The sequence below is a fragment of the Nicotiana sylvestris genome, chromosome 1, assembly GCF_000393655.2.
Source record: "Nicotiana sylvestris chromosome 1, ASM39365v2, whole genome shotgun sequence".
Taxonomy (NCBI): domain Eukaryota; kingdom Viridiplantae; phylum Streptophyta; class Magnoliopsida; order Solanales; family Solanaceae; genus Nicotiana; species Nicotiana sylvestris.
This window is the reverse complement of record NC_091057.1, coordinates 162,703,912-162,726,284: the sequence shown is the minus strand read 5'-3', so window position 1 is coordinate 162,726,284 and position 22,373 is coordinate 162,703,912. Positions and strand designations below refer to the sequence as shown.

Sequence of the window (22,373 nt, the reverse complement as noted above, 5' to 3'; positions counted from 1 at the left end):
TTAGAAGAAACCTACATTCCGTAATTTTTTGTTACTTTTAGAAGAAACCTACACACAAGCACATAACAATATACTTGCCTATTCTATGTATCATCACTCTTTTATCAAATTGGTTCGAGCAATTTCGTATTAGTCTGATTCACAAGGTATACTGTTCTTATGAGAAGAATTTGTGGTCAAAAGAATTGGATTTATCTTGGAAAACCATTTTTACAATTACATATTTTTAATTAATCAAAAAACATATGTTAAGTAAGTTTCTAAATTAAAATATAGAACAAACTATGCCATTTGATAAACATATATTCCCTTCGTTTGCTTTTAATTGTCCATTTTGAACTTTTCATGCCTCTTAAAAAACAACAACAATATACCCAGTATAATTTTACGGGTGAGGTGTGAGAAGGGTAGTTGTACGCAAACCTTATTCCTATCTAGAAAGATAGAGATGTTGCTTCTGATAAATCCTCGGTTCAAGAGTACGAGAGAAGAAGAGGAAAGAAGGGGGAGAAAGAATGAAGAAGGAGGCAAAAGACCATAAGTAAAGAGACCTCTTAAAAAAATAATAAATAAAATATATATTTTATAATTTTATTTAAAATAATGATAATATTTTCAAAAGCCTCGGGTATGATTTAGGGAATAAGTAACTAATAATAAGGATAAAATAGGGAAAAAATATTATTTTTTGATTGTATAATGAATAAATAGTAAAAGTAAAAATATTTTTTAAGTTTATCCACCGTAAAATCCAAATGAACAAATGAAGTTACCCATCTGTCCGACTTTGTCGCGTAATATTTGTCTGATAGGTTAAAAAAGAAAGATTTATAGCCACAGAAAATCGTTATTTGTCGGAGAGAGTGTTTTCCCCTCTGACCTTTTCACTCTCCATTTCTCTTCTCTTTCTCTCTCTGTACGCTCCGCTTCCGGCCACCGGCAATCGTTTCCCGGCAATGTCGGACCACACTGTATCCGCTCCTCTTTTACCTTTCTCCACCCACCTCTCAGACTCCGATCACGATCAGGCGCCTGAGCCGCACGTGATCGTTACTGTTGACGACGATGATGGGGTCCACCAGCTACCCAACGGCGATGATCATCAATTGGTTACTCATATTTCGGAGGTGGATGATAACCCATATGCGTTTCTTGGAGCGAAACGGTTCGACATGCCTGGATCCACTACCGTTGACCCGTTCAGGAACAATACACCTAGAATCGAAGGGGTCTATGAATGGTTCAAGATTGTCGTGTGTTTGCCACTTGCTTTGGTGAGGTTGTTGCTTTTTGGGTTGTCTTTGATGGTCGGTTACGTGGCGACACGTGTTGCTTTGTACGGGTGGAAAGATAAACACAATCCTATGCCTAAATGGAGGTCCAGATTGATGTGTGTTACCCGGTCTAGTGCCAGAACCATCCTTTTCTCTTTCGGGTATTTATTCAAACAACGACCTTTTTTGGCTTTCAACTATTTGCTTGCAAATTTGGCCAGTCAAAGAATATTAATAGTACTTTTGTTTAATTAAAGGAGTCGGATTTCTTGAGTTTGTGTCGATACAGATTACTTCTTTCGCAAGATTGCTTTCTTGTGAAAGGGTGAAGGAGAATTTTTTTTTTGGTTACTTGTGTTTAAAGGTGAAAAATAATAATTTATACGCCTTTTTTCTCAAAGAGAGGTGCTATTAAGTTAACTTCATTGAGCTTTCATTTGTTGCATCGACCCATCATATGCATTGAGCCCTTGACACACCCGTTGGGGACGGGTGTGATTTGAGTTTGAGTCTTTCATGTGGATCCTTCAAAATACATAAACTTAACAAAAGAGCTAGATGTACTTGCATTGGATACTTATACACACCTGTATTGGAAACTGATTCATCTAGCAGGAGAGTGATTAAATGAAGCAACAATCACAGTAACCTTGAGATTTTGACGGAGTGGATAAAAAAACCTGTTTACTATGTAGGTTGGAGCTCTTGGGAAATTTAGTGGCTTCTTTACGTTATTAATGAAGACCTCTGGCCTTGTTCATGCCACTAAATAAGCTTACCTGTTCAAATATTTTCTTTTATTGTTAATTATACCCTTATGTATCCTACTATTATAGTATTATTCCTTTCCCAAGTATTTAAGTTTTCTGTTATTCCTTTGTATCTTGTAGCAATATTTAGTTGTCATGAATTGACAAGATTAATGGTTTCATCTTGTATATCAGAGGGGTATAGAACATGCCAATAATTGTGAATTCAATGTGGACAGTAACTTGTTAATTGAAAGTCATGCAGTTTGTGCTGTCAAAGCGAAACAGGTCTTTCCATGAAAAGAGGTCATGTCATACTCCTATTAGTATGCAAACTGCTGTCCGAGTTCAAGGAATTTGTTTCATTAGATTTGCTTTCCGATCATTGCGTCCGACAAAATATCTTTTTTTCATTCCTTTCCTATTTACTGTTCCAGGTACCAATGGATAAGACGAAAAGGAAAACCTGCACCAAGGGAGATAGCTCCCGTTGTTGTATCTAATCATGTCTCTTACATAGACCCTATCTTCTTTTTCTATGAGTTATTTCCTACCATTGTTGCTTCCGAGTCCCATGATTCCATGCCTTTCGTCGGAACCATTATCAGAGCTATGCAGGTATTTGTCACACAACAACATTATCTCAAATTTTATGTGTACTTGTTCTAGTACGTTATGTGTTGTCTTTTTCTGGCAGACTTCATTTGATTCTAGCTTCGAATTCTGGAATCCAGTTTATTCTGCCTCAAAATGCCTGGTATATATATCTGTACTTAAGACATTAAACTTGCTTATGCCTTCTCCCGTTTTTGCAGGTGATATATGTTAATAGATTCTCTCCCACTTCAAGGAAGCATGCTGTTAGTGAAATAAAGGTAAATAGTATCTGTCTTTGGTCTCTTGTTTATTCTATTGATACTTTGGATGGCAGGCATTTTTTTGTTATTATGTTAGTGCATATCATTCTGAGTTTATTTAAATCTACTTCTTACACTTAGGCTCATGGTCGCTTGTTCGTAGTTGTATGTATGTTTTCAAGATGTGCTGTTGAGGTTTGCCCTAGAGCACATGAAATGTTTTGTGCCATCCCAGGCAGAGCTTGCTCCTTTAATTCCATGTTTGGGATCTAGGGTTGAGCTCTATACTCCATATAGATGCAGATCAGTTGAAGTCTGGGGGTAGTTTCCGAGCAAATTTTGCTCGTTCAACTGCTTGCCAACAAGTGCAAAGAATTATAGAAGACCGGGAAATTAATATGTGTGGTCCATAGGAGACTCTTGATCCTTTTCATCAACAAGCATTTTGCCATTTCTAAACTTCCTATTAATATATTAATAATCTACCCATTTCTCTTTTGTCTCCTGATTGCCATCTGGGTAATGACTTATTATTATTCATTTGATATGAAGTAAATATTTGTTTAGAATAAAGCTGACACATGAGAAGGTACCACTAAAAGAAAAGAAATGTTAGCAAATTTTTTATCTCCGGAATTCTATGAAGTCCATGTACTCTCTTAATCAGTTAAATAAGGCCCGAAGAAGTACCATCTATTACACTCCCTTCATGGGGAGTATTTGGTGCCACATGTATATGCAGAATATATACAAAAGTTTTACTTTGTATTCCGCTAGTGCATAAGAGAATTAGAAATAATGAACAGCTCGGTCCACAAATTGTAAGTAGATTACATTCTTTCCTGAATGTATAAATATAAAGTGTTTAGCAATATAGCTATTTGATACAGAAATATGCTTTCAAGGATCTGAAAACAGAGAAAGGCTTCTTGCAATCAATTTCCCCGAGTGCTTTTATTTCCTGAAGGGACTACAACCAACGGAAGAGCTATTATTTCCTTTCAACTTGGTGCATTTATCCCAGGATATCCTATCCAGCCTGTTATTGTGCGGTATCCCCACGTACACTTTGACCAATCATGGTATACTCTTCCTTCTCAGCAAGTTCTTTTGGGCTGATATGATTGTTTATTTATTTATTATCGCCCTCATGTGGGGTTTCATTGTCGTGCAGGGGGAATGTTTCCCTTGGAATGCTGATGTTTAGAATGTTCACTCAGTTCCACAATTTCATGGAGGTATGTATGACTCACAGTAAGAAAAGAAGTGACTAAATGTTCATTGACGTGTATGCACTCTTCAATGTGTGACTGCTCCTCCAATGTCAAGTTTCAAATCTATTATCTGCTTTTCTGCTATGTGTCATATATCTAGAACTCTGCTCCTTTCCATCCGAAAGTCTGTGCTCTTTTACATGTATATGCATTCCTGTTTGGGCTCAGTTCGTGATGGTAATATGACTGCTAGCTGTTCATGGAAACTGTGACTCTTCTTCAGGTCCTTTTTAATTTGTGGAGTGATCTGTTGAATGCTGCTTAACTTTGGTGCACTGATATTTTTTGATTGTTGTAGATCTGTGTCTGATAGAAAAACTTATCTTCATTATGCTTAATTGAGAAACCTGCTGCTGTTTTCTCTGGTTGTGTTGTAGGCCCATCTGCTCTATTTCATTAGCTTTAAATATTTTACATTATGTTCTTGTTTGTTTTAGAAGCTGTAGGCCTATTTGATTCATTAGTTGTTAAATTTAATGGGGATCATGTTATTATGTGCTTTCAATCAATAGTGTGCTTGTTTCATACTCTCTTATTTAAACTGTGCTAATATATTCTTTAAAATTATAAATATTTCACAAAATATGTCTTACAAGGGAACTCCAGAAGTCTTAACTTCTAAAACTTTGGGATTCCATAAAACTTCCACTCCCCTAAAACTTTTTGGAGTTTTGCTTCAATTACTATTCTAGCTTCATATGCTTAGAATATTCCGGCAACCGTGGATAATTTCGTGTATTCGTGTTTTATTCTCTTTTCTCTAAATCATAATTACACAATCTAGTACAACAACAACAACAACAACCCCCAGTATAATCCCACTTAGTGGGGTCTGGGGAGGGTAGTGTGTACGCAGACCTTACCCTTACCCTGGGGTAGAGAGGCTGTTTCCAAATAGACCCCCGGCATCCTTCCCTCCAAGAACTTCCCACCTTGCTCTTGGGGAGACTCGAACTCACAACCTCTTGGTTGGAAGTGGAGGTTGCTTACCATCAGAGCAACCTCTCTAGTAATAAAATTAATTTGCACCCGAAATTTGTCCATGGTTTTTCTCATTAACTTTCAATTTTCTTCTCCTTCTTTTTCGCTTCCTGTGTATGGTGGTCATTATTGGGCTGGGGAGTGGATTTGGTGACATATGTGATTATTACCCTTGGAAATACTTAACATATTCTTTTGCTGGTGTCGATATTACTGTTGAAACTATTATCTCACTTTGTTTAGTAATGTGCAGGTTGAGTACCTTCCTGTTGTATCACCTCATGAGAATCAGAAAGAAAATGCTGTACGGTTTGCTCAAAGGGTGAGTCGAGTCTAATAACAGAACTTATTCCTCTGCTGACTGGACAAGATTTTATTTTTCATGTGTTGTATGTGTTGTGTACAAAAACTTCTTGAATGAAAAAATATGCAGAGTTCATGCTTTTTCTCCAGCTTGTTTTAATTCACGTGCTTGTTCTTCCCATTGTAGAAATCCGACCTGGTAAATTGCTGGAGATTTCATGATATGTAGATTTTGTGCTTTTGTTATGTTACATGGATTCTTCGTTAGCCTTTTAAAGTCAATAAATGCTACACCAAGATGGTGGCAAAAATATGTGCAATGAAAAAGGAGTGGATTAACCACATGTAGCCCACAAGTTGTTCCAATAAAAAAAGAATGATATACAACATCTCTTTACAAGCTGTTCATGTCCCTCTCACTAGACTGGACTTGTCTTCTTTTAACTTCCATTCACACTGTAAAATGAATGAACACAATGGCGTTGTTCTTAAGGAGTTGGGGGGTGACATGGGTGTGAGTAATTCATACCGGATTCTTCAATTACACTAGAATAGCCGCATAGCTGCATTATGAGGTCAGTGTAAAGGGATAAGGGACAATGCTTGTTGAAGTTGGGTGACTGTTTTTACAGTTACAAGGCCAAATTCATCTAAATTTTCTCCTTGCAGCTTCTGTAGCGGTTCAGATTTTAGTGATGAATAAGTTATGTTTGTTATATTTGAGACTCTTGTAGTGACTTGACACACACACAAAAACAAAAGAACAAATTTTGTGTGCTTGTGCAGTTGAATGTCATTTTGTGGATAACGTGTGTAAGTAAATGTTACTAAAAGTGTGAGCTTGTCTAGTCAGCTATCATCCTTTATTCATCCTATTTACGGAAGCTTGATCCTTAAATTTTCTATCAATACAGACTGGCCATGCTGTTGCAACTGCCCTTAATGTTGTACAAACATCTCATTCTTATGGCGATGTACTGCTTCTCGCTAAGGCATTGGAGGCCAATCAGGTATATGGTTCTTTTCAATATTTGCTAACTAAATCACATTCAAATTGCTTATATTTATGTATCAACTTTCTTTTCTTCCTCTTGGGGTGGGCCCTGCCTTATTCTTAGCAATATTTTTGAAAGATTTTCTTCCTAAAGAGCACATATAGCTTATCCGAGACTAATATAAACCTCATATGCTATTAGACTGTCAGCAAATACACGTGGATGCATGTACAGCTGCTTATAGTACTCCACATGTCACCAATCTGCTACATATCTGGTCCAAAGTGCTGTATATTTAACTCCAAGTGTGCCCTCTTGATACTGTAATAACATTTTTATTATCTGGGTTACTGTCAGCACTATGGGACTTATGAACTGGAAGCGTGCCAATTTTCCCTGCATTTGGAAATTCTTGTGGACTTAAATTTAGTGCCGTTTTAACAAGGAATTTTCATATTTGACGGTGGAGAAAGAGTTTAAGTTCAGTCTAAAAGAAACGCTGCTTCTTTCCCATGCTGGTGTGCAATGTTGAATCATTCAGTATAGGTGCAATCCCTTGGAGTTTTTTCTATGTTTTTTTTTGCTGAGGAAATGATGAATACTTTCTACTTGCTGATCAAATTTGATATCTATTTTGCTTGTACAAGGATTTCAGTTGAGTGTATCACTCTGGAGTAATGTCTTTTTATCCGTTTCCAGGAAAATCCATCACTCTATTTTGTTGAGATGGCAGCGGTTGAAGCGGTGAGTTTACTTTCTTTACTTCTCCTGAAGAAAGCAAATTCACCTTTCTTAGCTATTTGCTTAGAGTATGACAATTTTGAGACATGATGTGTTTATCAGTTAATTGTGAGACAAAGCTTGGCATGGAAAAGTACCATCATCATTTCTCAAAATGCAGAACTTTTAGCCTCATTGCCCCTTTTATTTGTGTTAATGCTCAAATATAACTTTTACTTTTGCCCCATAAGTTTAAAGTAGACCCAGTTGGTACTTTTCTATAGTTGATTCGGATACTACGAGGAAGTTAGGTGTACAGTAGCTCAAATGGAGTCCACTGTTTTTTATTTACTTTTAGAGTACAGAGAGGATTGCGATCGATATAGGTATCGGATGACTTTTATGGAGAACAATACTATTGTATACATTTTCTATACTGGGATTTTCCCCTTTTGCTGCCAATGAGAACATCAACAAAATATCATTGCTTTGGGTCTGAGCGGATCTAGTTTTTGTATTTAGTTTTAGTACATCTATTTTAGCATTGCTTTGGTTGAGGATAATTGCATTTTCGTTGTGATGTGATATAATGTTGATTGTTGTTACAGATTGATGTTGGGGAAGGGTAGAACAAGGGATCTGAATGATGTAGAGAGAAGTTTGGAAAAATGAGTTGACTTTTGTGTGCGTAGTGTTACAAAACAGAGAACATCATAGTATCACAGGCACTCGTTGTCTCCAAGCTAATATTACCTGTAGTAATTGGTAAAATGATCTGGTTCAAGAAATAATTGGTTAGTCTTTCTCGATTCCATTCAACCATAACTTGCAAATACAACAAAATTGTGTAATTATGTACTCTATTATTGATTAACAACAAAAGAAAAAAAGGTATTCTTCCCATGAATGAACTACCATTTTTCTGAAGAAGCAGTCCAAAACTTGTACTGACTGACAAAGTTATTCAGTGGCTTATTAAGATAGTTGAAGCATATTATAACCTAATATGCAGATTTTTGTGCCTTTGCAGCAATGTCCTTTTCCAAAATGTGGACTTAACGTGATAATTGAAAGGATATATGATCCTTCTCGTTTTCTTGTTTTTAGGCATTTCATTTGAGCTCTTTGGAGGCTGTAGAGTTTCTGGATGTTTTCCTTTCAATGAACCCAGACTCCAAGTATGTCATTTTTCTCGTTTTCAAGCATTTCATTTGAGCTCTTTGGAGACTGTATATTTTCTGGATATTTTCCTTTCAATGAACCCAGACACCAGGTATGTTGTTTTGGCTTGTGGAAAGGGCATGGACTTTCTGTTGCAAACAGTGTCCCCTTTCTGTCCGATACTGATTGGTTATTGTGAATTATTTGTCAAGGAATTTGACACGAGTTGAGGTTATGGACTTCCGGTAATTAAGTGGAAGAGAAATAATAATAGTAAGGGATAAAACTTATCCTTAACCATTGTGGCTTTCAATCAGGAGTGCATAGGTGGGCCACACTGCTTCAGTCCTCACAAGGCTATATAGGCTTTTTTTTTTAAAACATGAGAGCACGTGAAATGATAACTTTCTAGATCTAGTTTTTGGCATTTAACTTTTTAATACACGTAATATCCACACACAAATAACATGTAATATCCAAATATATTAAAATACAGAGATTGACAGAGTGATGGCTCTGGTAAATATTTCCCCCCGATGGCTCTGGTAAAATTAAGCTATTTGAAATGTTGGATTTCATTTTCGGTGTGTGTGTGTGTGTGTGTGTGTGTGTGTGTGTGTGTTCAAACCTATCATATACATGTCTTCATGTCACACAAGGGACTTCAAGCTGGATAAAATATCTGGGTACGGGCCTGGCAGCAAGGAAGCTGGTTGTCTGTATGCATGTATTTTGTTGACTAATAACTTTAGCCGTTAGGCGTTCTGGTACAAACTTGGTGAAATTTAGATCGCTGTCCTTTATTCTCTGTTCTATTCACATTGATCGTACGTAACGATTAATTACTTAAAAAAGTACCATCAGTGTTGGATATACTTTTCCTGACTTTATAAAGAGAAGGTTAACATGTCCTGACTTTGTGTGATCCGGACTTTTCTTTTTTGTTTGTTCGTGAACTGATTTAAGTCACATGTCTGCATCGCTTTGGTCAATTTCATTGGTTTTTCTTGTTAGATGACTATGTCTAAATGTAATTCTCTTTCTCACAATCTCTATTTATTGTGTGAGTTTCTCCCATTCTCATGTTATACGGGTGTTTTATTGAGATGTCATTATACCCTCCTCCCTACTTTATGTGGTCTCAATAGAAAATTTGAAAATATCCACAAAGTTGAGTTGGCCATCCAGATCTAGCTGTTTAGTACCTTTAAAGGTTGGCGGTAGTCCGCACGACCAGTAAAGATTCGAAATATACAAAAATTTTATTATAGCTTTAATGACTGTATGGAAGGATCTATCCTTTTACCCAAGCAAGGGGCCAGTCTACATCTAATACATACTCTTATTGAGCCCATGTGTCTAGTTGTTCTAACTGTGAAAGAGAACGCCCTTTTAACAACTTTAGCGGGCTTTAGTGTCACAGCTGGCTAGACGGAGCCACTAAGGCAAAGCCAATACGAGTAGTACTAGATTTGACTGTACCACCATCTTGGAACCAAGCCAAGAAGCTATATTAAAATTCTTTTATATTTTGATAGAGTCTGGATCTTTCATGGTTAATATGCAAGAGAAGTTAGACATTTAACATAGATATGAATCTGTTTAGCCGGACATAGTTACGGCTGGGGAGAGAAACGAAGTAATAATACTATAAAATAAATAAATACCTCTTAAGTCGGGATGCAAGGCCTGAAGATGCTGAACTTTAAATCTTTATTTACTTTAAATGCTTACAAAAGAGAGGGATTTACAGTAGAGAGAGATTAGAGAGAAGAGAGAGAGGTTTTTCTTCTGATGCCTCCTCAAAATGAGAGAAGGATCCTACTTATAGAAAGAAAAAAAAACATAAAGAATCTATACACAGTAAAGTGGGTCCCTTATCTGGGTCCCTTACACAGTGTATTTACTGTATATACAGTGTTTCTACTATGTAAATAGTGTTTCTACTGTTTGAATGGGGTCCTTAGCGGTTTTATTGTTGATCACAACCCCCTTTTCTCTAATTCTTTCATCCGATGGAGGAAATCTTCCGTTTTGTCTATGGCTTTATCAGATAATATCTCTTCTGATTGCATTTGCTGGGAATCATCTTCTGCAGTATCATCGTTGCTTGTTTCACTTTTCATTGAAGTGTCAGATCTTTCATATTGATTAAGAGATTGAAGTAAATTTCTTTTTACTTCTTCCAAATATTGGTTGATCATTTCATTCTTATCTCCTTCTTGAACAGAGATTCTTCTAGCAATATGTTTGACTGAGTTATCATCAATCATTTTCTTTTGAGGAGTGGCTGAATATTCTTGGATTTTTGTTTTAATGGAATCTAAGAGTTCTTGACCGTATAACAATTTTGTTTTGGGATCCGTTTTCATCAATTTATCCTAGAAATTATTATAAAACACCCTATATAAGCAAGGAATTTGGTCCTCAGTGAATCCTAGTTCTGGGGTCCATTTATGAATTCATGGAATTGAGAATTCAATAAAGAAATATATTTGGTCAATTTTTTCCAAATAGCAGATATGATCTGTGTGGTATAACTCGTTCAAATCTGGCGAAACTTTAGCCCATTCTTTGTATAATGTAATAAAAGAGTCGGGCAAAATCTTTACCGTTGGACCATGGTATGACCACCAATTTAGGAACCAATTAGGAATGGGTCCTGCAAATATCTTTGAACATACTTTTATGAACCAAGTATGCTTATGTCTTTCATTATTATAATAAAACACTTTATCAAAGGCTTGGATATAATCCCAGTAGGTAAAATTCATAAGAGATTGTTGGGGCTTATCTGCCTTTTCTTCATTGTGGAAATCCCCATATAATCTGTTTAATAATAATTTTTGAGAAGTTATAAACATTCTTATTTGTGTTATAACCAGAAAAGTGTTGAAATTTTGCACTGCTTGTGCTGGTGAGAATAGTCCCATAATAAGAACGGGTTTTGTATGACTCACCTGGATAGTATAATCCATTAATCAAATACCTTTGGAATATCTTCCATGGCTCATTTTTCCTCTGAATCTCAGAGTTTTCTAAAAGAAATATCACTTATTTATTTGGTAGTTTTTCATAGGACTTGATATCATCAGTGTCCTCTTCTTTGGCAACCGAAGCAAATGTACCACTTTGCTTTTGGGCGGCCAAATATGCTTGCAGATGACCGTATAACAGACTGTCTTCTGGAATATTTTCCAGGTTAATAGAAGGGGTTGGCGAAGATTCGCCTTTGAGAGCTAATTTTGAAGAGTTTATCAAACTCCTTTTTCCCATTTGTATTATTGGGGAATTGGATGACGATCCGTGAGAATATGATTTTCCTGGGGAGGATCTTCCCCCTTTCCCTTTGCCTCTACCTCTGGCCCACGAAGGGTCCATGCTGCACATACAACAATTCATTTTATTCAGAGAAATAATAATCTTGCATATCATCTCTAATTTCATCTGAGTAATCATGAATAGAGAATTCTTCGCTATAATTGAAAAGGGGGTTGTGATCAATAGTAAAACTGCTAAGGACCCCATTCAAACAGTAGAAACACTGTTTGCACAGTAGAAACACTGTATAAACAGTAAATACACTGTGTAAGGGACCCAGATAAGGGACCCACTTTAGTGTGTATAGATTCTTTATGTTTTTTTTTTCTTTCTATAAGTAGGATCCTACTTGGACTTTAAATTCGGTTATATCCCCAAGTTAGATCACTAACGACTTGTCAAACAGTGAATTTTTGCATGTTACTCAAAATCCGGATGGTAGGATTTGTATTCAATTTGATGATAAGTCTACTATTTATAATAGTCATTCGTTTTCTAATCATAGACTCTTACCTGCTATTCAACATATTTCTCCTGTTGAACCAGTCTATGGTCCAGCCCGAAATCGTGCAGCCTCTTTACACACTATTTCTACCAAAATTAGTGATAAGCCGGTTGAAAGGGTTAAAGTTAACCCTCAAACAAATATTGTTCAGGATAATGATAATGTTTCTGATAAGGATATTCCTTCTGTATCCGAAATGGATTTCGACCCCAATGTGATTTAATGATTCCACACCAAATTGATTTTAGCCCAGGGTCGCGGGCAAGAAAATATATTCAAAAAGAATTTTTTAGTGATAAATGGAACCAGTTTAAAACTTGGTTTTTCGAAACTTATAATAAAGATGGGAGTGGTAATATTGTTAAAGCTGTATACCCTCCCCAGGCACCTTTTATTTTACCTAATAATACTGGTATCACGTTTTCTGCCTTACAAAAATTTATTGATGAAAATGTTGCAGCAGTCAGCGTCGCAGAGATTAATAAATTAATTTCTCAAAACAATTATTTAGGGTTATATGTAAAAATTTTGGGTGAACATATCAGTTCTCTTGACAAAAAAACTTGATGTATTGACAATTTTGATAAAAGAAATGAGTACTAACAAAAAGACAATTGATATTGCCTCCACTTCAAGAAGCAAATCAAATGATCAAACTGTTCTTACTCATGTTCAAAGACCTCTTGAGATTTAGGATTTCAAATTTAAATCTTTTGATGATTTAGAAGAACTTCTTGATAAAAAGCTTTCTCGTTTAAATAATAAACCAATTGATTTATCGAAAAATTTTGCTGATAAAATTGAGACTATTTCTGATTATAAAAATGAAACTTGGTCAGAGTTTAATAAACTCAAGGGTTTAATTAAACCAAATAGTAAGTATGCTGACAAACCCAGAATGCAAACTTACTATTATCCCCGTCCTACTCCTCAAGATGTTTTGATAGAGGAACATGATTGGAATCAGACTAATACATCTTACAACGGTTTCGAAATATATGAATGGAATCTTGATGGTTTAACTGATAGGCAATTAACTATTCTTGTGCATAGAATGCTTATGTATGCAACTATCTGTAAAAGTGTAAAGAATACGGATAGAACTATTTGCAAAATCATTATTGCGGGATTTATTGGCCAACTTCGTGGTTGGTGGGATAACTATTTATCCACTGAGGAAAAAGCTTTGATCATTAATGCAATAGCCACTGACGAGGGAGTTGATAACTTAGGCAGGACTCTAGTAAAAAATAGAGAAGATGCTGTTTATACCCTTGTCCTTACCATTCTGGAACACTTCAATGGTAGATTTATCAACCAGCATGAGACTGTTCGCACTCTTCTAAATGGTCTTAGATGTAGGACCCTTAGTGAATTTAGATGGTATAAAGATACCTTTATGAGTAGGGTTATGGAATTACCCGAAAATAAGTATGAACATTGGAAAGCTAAGTTTATAGATGACCTTCCCTCCTTATTTGTTGAGAGAGTAAGAAAAGCTTTAAGGGGTAGTTACGATGAAATTCCGTATAAGAATTATACCTATGGAAAACTAATAGGAGTTTGTACACAAGCAGGATTAAATTTGTGTAACGAGTTAAAATTATCCAGACAACTTAAGATAGATAAACTTAAAGGAAAAATCTCAATTAGGAGAATTTTGTACCCAGTTCGGTTTACCCGAAACTTCTACTCATAGTAAGAAAAAGAAAAATAGATATCATAGATATCTTAACCCTGATAGCCCTTATAAGAAAAAGAGATCTAGATCTAGATCCAAAGAAGGGCGTGATTCTAGGAAAACCCATTGTAAGTCTACTAGATTTACGAAGAATAGGTCTAAGCGAGATCTTGCTGACATTAAGTGCTATAAATGCGGGAAATTTGGCCATATAGCTCCAAATTGTAAGCTTCAAAAGCTGAAAACCTTAGAACTAGAAGACGAGTTACGTGATAAGGTTTGTAGTTTGTTATATACTTCTGGATCAGAATCTGATTATAATTCTGAGATAGATTCTGAAGCTGAAGTTGATTTACTTGATTTATCTGATAGTGATAAAAATATTGATAATACTTGTACAGCTTGCAAAGGTGATATATGTACTTGTGATGATGATGAATTTTATAAATTACAATCTCAATTTCAAGATTTGAACATAAAAACTATTACATCCGATAATGTAATAGAACTTCTAAAAGAAGTTACTGATGACAAACTTCGTGAAAAAATTATTGATTTGGCTGCAGGTTCTAGTTCTAGTGGCTCAAAATCTTTTGAAAAACAAAAGAACGAATTTGAATATTCTGCGCCTTATTCTTTGTCCGAGATTAATAAACGTCTTCATAAGAACAATGCGCCAACCAGAGATGCTTCTTTTGACGATTTAAAGGCCGAAATTGAAATTTGAAAAGAGATATTAAGTCTCTTAAACATAATCAAATGATTTGTAATCACCTAAGTTGCTCGGACTCGGTGCGGGTATCCGATACGGGGATGGATCCAAGTATCGGATTCGACAAAATCTAAACTTTAAGATTTGGGGATACGGATCTGGATATGGATACGGGTGCGGGGATTCGGCTAATAAAAAATAGAGCTATAAAAATATTGTAAATTTTGAGAGATATTCTGTGAAAAATTTACATGAATATTGTAGAATTCAATCTTTCATTCTCCAAGATGGACATTATTCTTTCATTCTCCTAAATCTGTTTTATTTTTTATTTTGAGAAATCAAAATCTCAATTTTTCTCCAAAATTTGTCGATGGACTCCGGTCAAAGTGTCCGAAGTCAGTTGACCGTATCCGGGACGTATCCCGCTCCTGCTCCTGTCCCTGTCTCGTATCGGGACGGGGACGACACCAAAATCGAAGAGTCTGCGCATCTTAGGTGATCACAGGATTACTCAGATAGAGAAAAATAATTCCCTAGCTGATTTTTCAAATGACAATGAATTTTCAAATGACAAAAGTAAAGGAATTTCTAAAATCAATGATAGTGAAAAACCTAATATGTTTTTGGAATGATGCAAATTGTTACTGCTCATAAATGGTATATTAAATGTACTATTTTAATTGATAATAGTTTTTCGATAACTGATGTTGCTATGATTGATAGTGGAGCTGACGTAAGCTGCATTTAAGAAGGCTAGTACCTACTAAATATTTTCAGAAAACCACTCATTTGGTTAAATCTGCTTCTGGTCATGCTTTAGATATAAAGTATAAGTTACCAAATACACGTATTTGTCAAAATAAAGTCTGTATTCCTCACTATTTCTTTTTGGTAAAAAATCAGTTATACCCTCCAATTATACTTGGAACACCTTTTATTAATGCTATTTATCCTTTTACTAGTATAGATTCGAAAAAATTTAATACTACTTATCAGGATAAAGAAATCAGCTATTCTTTTGTTACAGATCCCGTAACTAGAGATATTAATACTCTGATTAATGTGAAGCAGAGACATATTGATTCTTTGCAATTAGAAATATTGAGTATGAATATATTCGATACTTTAAAATCTGCTAAAGTACAGGAAAAGATTAAGTTGATTGCTGAACAAATTGCTGTTGATATTTGTGCCGAGCATCCTAGTGCCTTTTGGAATCGGAAAAGACATATGGTTACTCTCCATTACGAAGATAATTTTTCTGAGGATGATATTCCTACTAAATCACGACCTTGTCAGATGAACGCTGAATTGATCGAATTCTGCAAATTTTTTTTAATAATTTGTTACAAAAGAGTTTGATAAAACCTTCAAAATATCCTTGGCCTTGCATTGCTTTTTATGTAAACAATGCTTCAGAAAAGGAACGTGGCGTTCCTAGATTGGTTATAAATTATAAACCTTTGAATAAATATTTGAAATGGATTAGGTATCCTGTCCAATAGAAAATTTGAAAATTGTTGTTTTCATGTATATTTTTTTTTGAAAAAGGTAACAATTGTTTTCATGTATATTGATGTATCACATTTTTTCTCCTATCCTGACTAGACTTTTGGGATTTGTAGTTTTGCTTTCATGGAATTTTTTTATTGTAAATTGTACTTGCAGTAATATCCATTGTTTCTGCAGGGGACAGGTCGAGATTCAGGACTTCCTCAGGGTTTTAAGACTGAAACCCTGTACTCTTTCTGAAAAGGTAAAAAAATATATTAGTTCCAGTTGTCGTAGTTCAGAACTTTGAGCATTTGTTCTCTTGTTAGGGCTTTCATCACTCAGTCTTTTGCAGCTGTTTCCCTGATAATTATGGTTGTTAATTCTTTCATTGATAACTTAATTCTTTACCTTTTAGGAGTTACTTTCTTGGGCTTGTAAATGTCTTTTCTCACTGCATTGTGTGTTTCCTGTCATTTCTTATCGGCTTTTGCATAGACCACTCTACTTGGTACCCTTTTTTGTTTTACATGTCTTTTAACTTTATAAACAGGGTGGTAATCTTAGAAAAAAAGAAAATTTATAAACAGGGTGGTAATCTTATTAATAAAAAATTATAAACAGGGTGGTAGGTGGTATTTTGAATGCTAAGGCCTGGACTAAACTTATGAATGCCACGTTAGTTGATGTAGGATTATATCATCAGGTTGCGGGTTGGAGGAAGATTGCTATTCTGAATTAAAATCTCATGGGGTTAGATCCTGATAGACCACTTTGACCCTCAAACTTAAAATAAAAGGGTCAATTTCCATCGTTGTCAAAATATGTGCACCGCGGACCGCCTAATAAAAAAGCTTAAATTGTTGGAAAGGAATCATGAGTATTTAGTTTTATCTTAGGTGTGCGGCATACTTTTTCACGTGCTGGTCTATTTCTTTTCTTGCAAAGCATGTGGACAGCTGATGGGTGGCCGTGAGACCCAAGTACTAGGATCTTTGCTTACTTGATACCATGTTGAATTGTGTGATGGGTTATATAAAAGATTAAGTAGTTAGAGAGGGAATACTTTTACTAAAAACGCAAATCTGGTTTTCCTATCCTCACCCCCTCTTCCACTGCCATCCACCACTTCCAGTGTTCCTCATTGCTGCTGGCTCTACTTCGCTTGTCTTCTTCTCCAACTTCTTTTGACCGTGCATATAGTAAAAAAAAATCCTCTGGCAAAGAAAAGGAAAGAAGTAGAAATTTGCTGCAATCAATTCGCTGTTCCCTCCCTCTTGCTCTCACCAACCAACAAGGCATGTCTGTTTGTGGCTGCACTAATTTCATCTGGTTTATTTTTTGCTATTGTTTTTTATTCTTTTATTACATATTCGGTTGTTCTTTCTCTAAATAGTTTGTATCCCTTTTTTGTTTTGTTAGTTCATAGGTACCTTTTCTTTGGTCAGTGTGTGCTAGTTATTCTGTACCTATTTTCTTTGTACTTTTGCTTTGTCGATTTGATGGGTAAAATGTGGAGTTGATGAAGCGAGGTCCTACTTGTAGTTGGGTAATCAATGGTTGAGAAAATCTCTTGTAAATTTTTTCGCTGAAACGATGAAATTTGTGTCAAGGGTGTTGTGGAGCTAAAAATAATGTTGGACTGGTTTAATAATGAGATGCTATTGTGTTCAAGACATTAATAAAGGAAATAAAGTGTATCCTCTCTAACAACTTAAACTATTTGATGAGGCAGCTCTCTTTAATGTATCATAGCAGATAGAAGTCCCGGGTTCGAGTTCGACAGCCACCCTTCTTTAGAATAATATCCGCGTGCTTGCCCCAGATAAAAGAATTAGACACGTGAGGGGCCGTAGTAATGACATATTTAAGAGTGTGTCATCGCTAGTATATTAAACTTTTAGATGACAAGGCTGCATACGTTAACAATCATGATCAATTTGACATATCAAACCTGAGAATCTAAGTGCATTCTACAAATGATCACTTCATCACCATCTTATATACCTAGGATTCTCAGGATATCAAGCTTTCTACCAAATGAACGCATAAGAGTGAAAATTATTGTTTCTGAAAATCATCAGTTACCATAAGGTAATAGGAAGTTTAAGATGTCTGTGAGGTCAATTTTATTGGTGTAGTATAATAATTTGCTTTAAAAGAAGTCTATTTTGTTAAAGAAAATACTTATATAAGTATAATAACTTGCTTCATCTCCCTGAGCTATTCTTTCTTGTATCGCAGATGTTTGGCTTCATTGATATGCAGAAGAGCGGTAAAATGACATTCAAGCAGGTGCTCTTCCTCCACCAATTTCTTCTGAAATCAAGTCGTTATCTGCTTACTTGTTTTAGGAACTTGATTCAGATTTATGAACCTATAATCTGATCTACATTTTTTGTTTTCTCGTAGATATTGAAATTTATACACTGCAAGCATAATTGAATTATCTTTGCATCCCATTATTCATGTTGGTGATTGAGTTTTAATTCTTTTTTTTTTTTGGGGGGGGGGGGGGATCACAGAAGTGTCAGAGGTAGATTTATTTCATAAAACATTTATCAAGGTAAAGAAAGATCTAATCTCTGAAGATATTGAAGACTAAACTTGAAATAACTTTACTTTGTAATCCATCATTGTCAATTTGAAAAGCTGACAGAGGATAACAAGGACATCATTGAATTCCATATGGCGATTGGCGAAAGATATATGTCAAATGACATTCATTAATTTTTATAGGGATCTTTGCATCATTAACGAGCTTCATATTTTACTTTTTGAAAATTATAATTTGATATCCAGGATTAAAGTATGATGATAAAAGAGGAAGTGAGATGTCTAGTGGAATTCTTTATCTTAAAATAAACAAAATTAGTAAAGATCTTCTCTCTTTGATGATAATGGAATTCCTTTTTTTTTTTTTTTGAATATGTTGCAGCTCGAGGACTCGTTTAAAAAATATCTAAGTTGCTCGGACTTGGGTGCGGGTATCCGATACGGGGACGGTATCCGAGTATCGGATTCGGCAAAATCTAAACTTTAAGATTCGGGGATGCGGATATGGATACGGGTGCGGGGATTCGGCTAATAAAAAATAGAGCTATAAAAATATTGTAAATTTTGAGAGATATTCTGTGAAAAATTTACATAAATATTGTAGAATTCAATCTTTCATTCTCCAAGATGGACATTATTCTTTCACTCCTAAATCTGTTTTATTTTTTATTTTGAGAAATCAAAATCTCAATTTTTCTCCAAAATTTGGACTCCGGTCAAAGTGTCCGAAGTCAGTTGACCATATCCGGGACTTATCCCGCTCCCGCTCCTGTCCCCGTCTCGTATCGGGACGGGGACGACACCAAAATCGAAGAGTTCGCGCAACTTAGAAAAATATTGAAAAGAAATTTCCATTTAGGCTTGAAAGCTTTGGTGGCTTTTCCTATGATAGTCATTTTGACTAAATAGGTATGCTTAGGTGTATGTTGCCACTATGGTTTTGGCAAGGGGGTTGGGTGGGGGTCGGGGAATGATTTTGTTTTATGAATGGAGTTATGGATGGAGAATTCATGATTGGTCTGTTTGTTGCCTTCAGTTTTTGGTTGGTTCAGCTCATATCTTGAAGCAGCCATTGTTTCATCAAGCCTGTGAATCAGCCTTTACTGCATGTGGCGACGATGGGAAGAACTACATTCTGGAGCAAGAGGTATTATCACCCTCATTCATTCTGTCTGATAGCTCTTATTATCAGCAAACTGCAGATATGACTTGTCCCTATAACTTCCATGCGCTTTTGCAGTTTGGGTATTCTCTTATGCTATCACTTCCTGGTTTGAGTAACAATGAGGTGAGTTGTTTTTGGCTAGTCTTGGGAAACTCTAAGGCCACTCAAACATTGTTGTGTGAACTCGATGTAACTGTACTATTTTTGCATGTAACTAGGTCAATTCAAGTTTTACCACTCTGATAAGTGATATTGCTTTGTAAAATTGAGGGGTTTGTTTAACCTGTAAGAAATGTATAAAGATAGCACGTTGTGCATGAATGAACCTGTAAGAAATGTATAAAGATAGCACGTTGTGCATGAATGAACTTAAGTAGAGACTCATCAATTGGCTTGTCAATTGCTTGAGTGAGCGGATTACTTTCTGACCGAGAAAAAAAGAGTGGATTACTTTGCTTAAATAATACAGAGAATTTTTCTAGAAATTAGGTTCAAAGATTGTGAAAATTTTATGCTTGTTATTGCTATACATCTTATTTAAGTTTTTCTATCTTGACCATTGCAGATCCATGGACTCTTCACCTTGTTTGATACAGATCATGATGGGAAGATCAGCAAGGCCGATTTGATCGCCTGCTTAAGAAGATATCCTTTGTTGATTGCCCTTTTCTCACCTTGTTTATTGCAACAAACTTGCCCATAGCTGGTCTATTGTACGGAGAAGTGAACTAAGTTGATGGACATAGGCACCATTAATGGTAGAGAATCCTTTTTTGGCCTTCTACCAGTGTTGTGAACTACTAATATATCTCAGAAATTTTGTTGCTTAGATTAGTGTATTTATCCTTACAAACATGGCTTGGGTGTTAATATGCCATTTGAATGGTAAAGCTCTTAGGCCTAGAGTTCTAGTGCCTTGGCTTTTCTTTTTTAAATTTTGGTTCAATTTCTCAATAGAAGTGAAAGTAAAAGCTAGCTTCTGTGACTTCTATTAATTTGTAAACTATACTCAAAATGCAATGGAACTGTGTACTCTTATTTACTTCTATTAAAATTTCTCGCTCTTTGCATTATTTTCAACTCCTCTTGTTCCCAAGGTTTCTATTTTACACAGAGACACTTTCATTTCAATCCTATCCCCCATTATATATATTCTCAATTTTCCTCGCATTAAATCAAGTATTTCTCACATTCCAGCATATAAAATAGTTAATTTGGGCAATGATGTAAAATCGAATCGGAGTAAAACTTGGACAAAAAATTTACATGTGCAATAGCACTATGCCATATGCAATTTAGAGAGAAATGGCAATTGACTCTTCAAAATGACTAATTAACTAAAAGAACTAGTAAAAAAGAACAAATACGTGTCGACGTGCCAAATAATATGGTTGAGAAGGATAGATACATTTAAGAGACAAATGACAATTCATTCTGCAAAATGACTAATTAACTAAATATATCAATGAACTGTAATGTATTTTTCGTGACTAATTATTGTCTCTATAGTTTTATATACGTAAAAGAATTGAAAAATCACTTCTTCCGCATGGTATGATATATTTACTTGCCCAATCACTCATTTACACACTCTAACACTCTATATATAACTTGGTTTTGCTGTATAGAAAGTCATTATACCATTTTGATCAGCCATGACTAACAATTCGAATAGCAATTTTCTCAAGATCTTTTGACCTGTCTTTTGTTGTTGTTGATGTTTATCTAATTTCATGAATGTTGTATAATTCAAGAACAAAGTGTAATGTCACTTTCGACTTTCATACTTAGTTAAAAAGAAGGGGAAATCATAATAACATCAATAAGCAAGGAGAAAAGACAAATTCATTAATTCCTTTTACTCAGCTAGCTATTGTAAGGAATACCAATTCATATAAGTGTTCACCTAGAAAAAAAAACAAAAGTAAAAAAGCAATTAAGCATAACGTAGAGGTCTATCGGAAACAACCTCTTTGTCCGTTCAGGATAGGGGTAAGGCCGTGTACATCTCACCCTCCCCAAATTCCACTTGTGAGAATGCACTGAGTCGTTGTTATTGTTGTAGTTTTTATTCCTCAAGAATTTAAATTTCATTTGACAAAGAAGGGAATATAGGATTAAAGCAATAGAATGTGAAATAGTCTTTCAGAAGTTTTTACGAGTCAATTAGACTAATAGAATAATATAGGGGCCAATTTGTGGATATAAACTATTAAACACGATAAGTTTCCAAAAAAGATACACATTCCTTAAAAGTAATTATATTATCTGGATACTTACCTAATTTTAGTCGACCAATACAATTAACTGGTCCCGGAGAGAGAATGATACTTACAATAAAATAAAAGCACTGGCTAGCAGGTATTTAGCATCAGGAAGCAATTGCCCAAATGAATGTACCTCTGGAGATATATTAATATATAAACTTTTGGATTAGCGTATAAAGGATAAAGAAATTATTAGTACTAATCCCACAATTAATTTACATTAGAGGGGCCTTTTTTAAATAAAGTTATAGTACCGACATCTGTCACCATGAGGTTAAGGTCTGTTTGGGAGCCCACTTACTTTGAGCATGTTTTCCTGATTTCGTACAGGAGTTTAATTGGTTGTGTGACCACTTTT

At 35.3% G+C, this 22,373-nt stretch overlaps 1 protein-coding gene across 1 annotated transcript; it reads left to right on the top strand.

The window, feature by feature from the left end:
• Positions 1-854: 854 nt before the first annotated feature.
• Positions 855-20,821, top strand: LOC104239269 (lysophospholipid acyltransferase LPEAT2). Its single transcript, XM_009793864.2, has 14 exons — positions 855-1,435; positions 2,461-2,641; positions 2,839-2,898; positions 3,799-3,962; positions 4,055-4,118; positions 5,389-5,457; positions 6,353-6,448; positions 7,133-7,177; positions 8,261-8,331; positions 16,226-16,292; positions 18,272-18,322; positions 19,620-19,730; positions 19,824-19,871; positions 20,314-20,821. Exons 1-14 carry the CDS (start codon positions 957-959, stop codon positions 20,449-20,451), a joined length of 1,644 nt encoding a protein of 547 aa, XP_009792166.1. The 5' UTR covers positions 855-956; the 3' UTR covers positions 20,452-20,821.
• The last annotated feature ends 1,552 nt before the right edge of the window (positions 20,822-22,373 follow it).

What these genes read in the sequence shown, in the direction of transcription:
- LOC104239269 (XM_009793864.2), top strand. Translation starts at nt 957, where the DNA reads ATGTCGGACCACACTGTATCCGCTCCTCTTTTACCTTTCTCCACCCAC. An exon ending in ACCATCCTTTTCTCTTTCGG is followed by an intron (nt 1,436 to 2,460) that starts GTATTTATTCAA and finishes TTACTGTTCCAG; the next exon opens with GTACCAATGGATAAGACGAA. An exon ending in AGTTCCACAATTTCATGGAG is followed by an intron (nt 4,119 to 5,388) that starts GTATGTATGACT and finishes AGTAATGTGCAG; the next exon opens with GTTGAGTACCTTCCTGTTGT.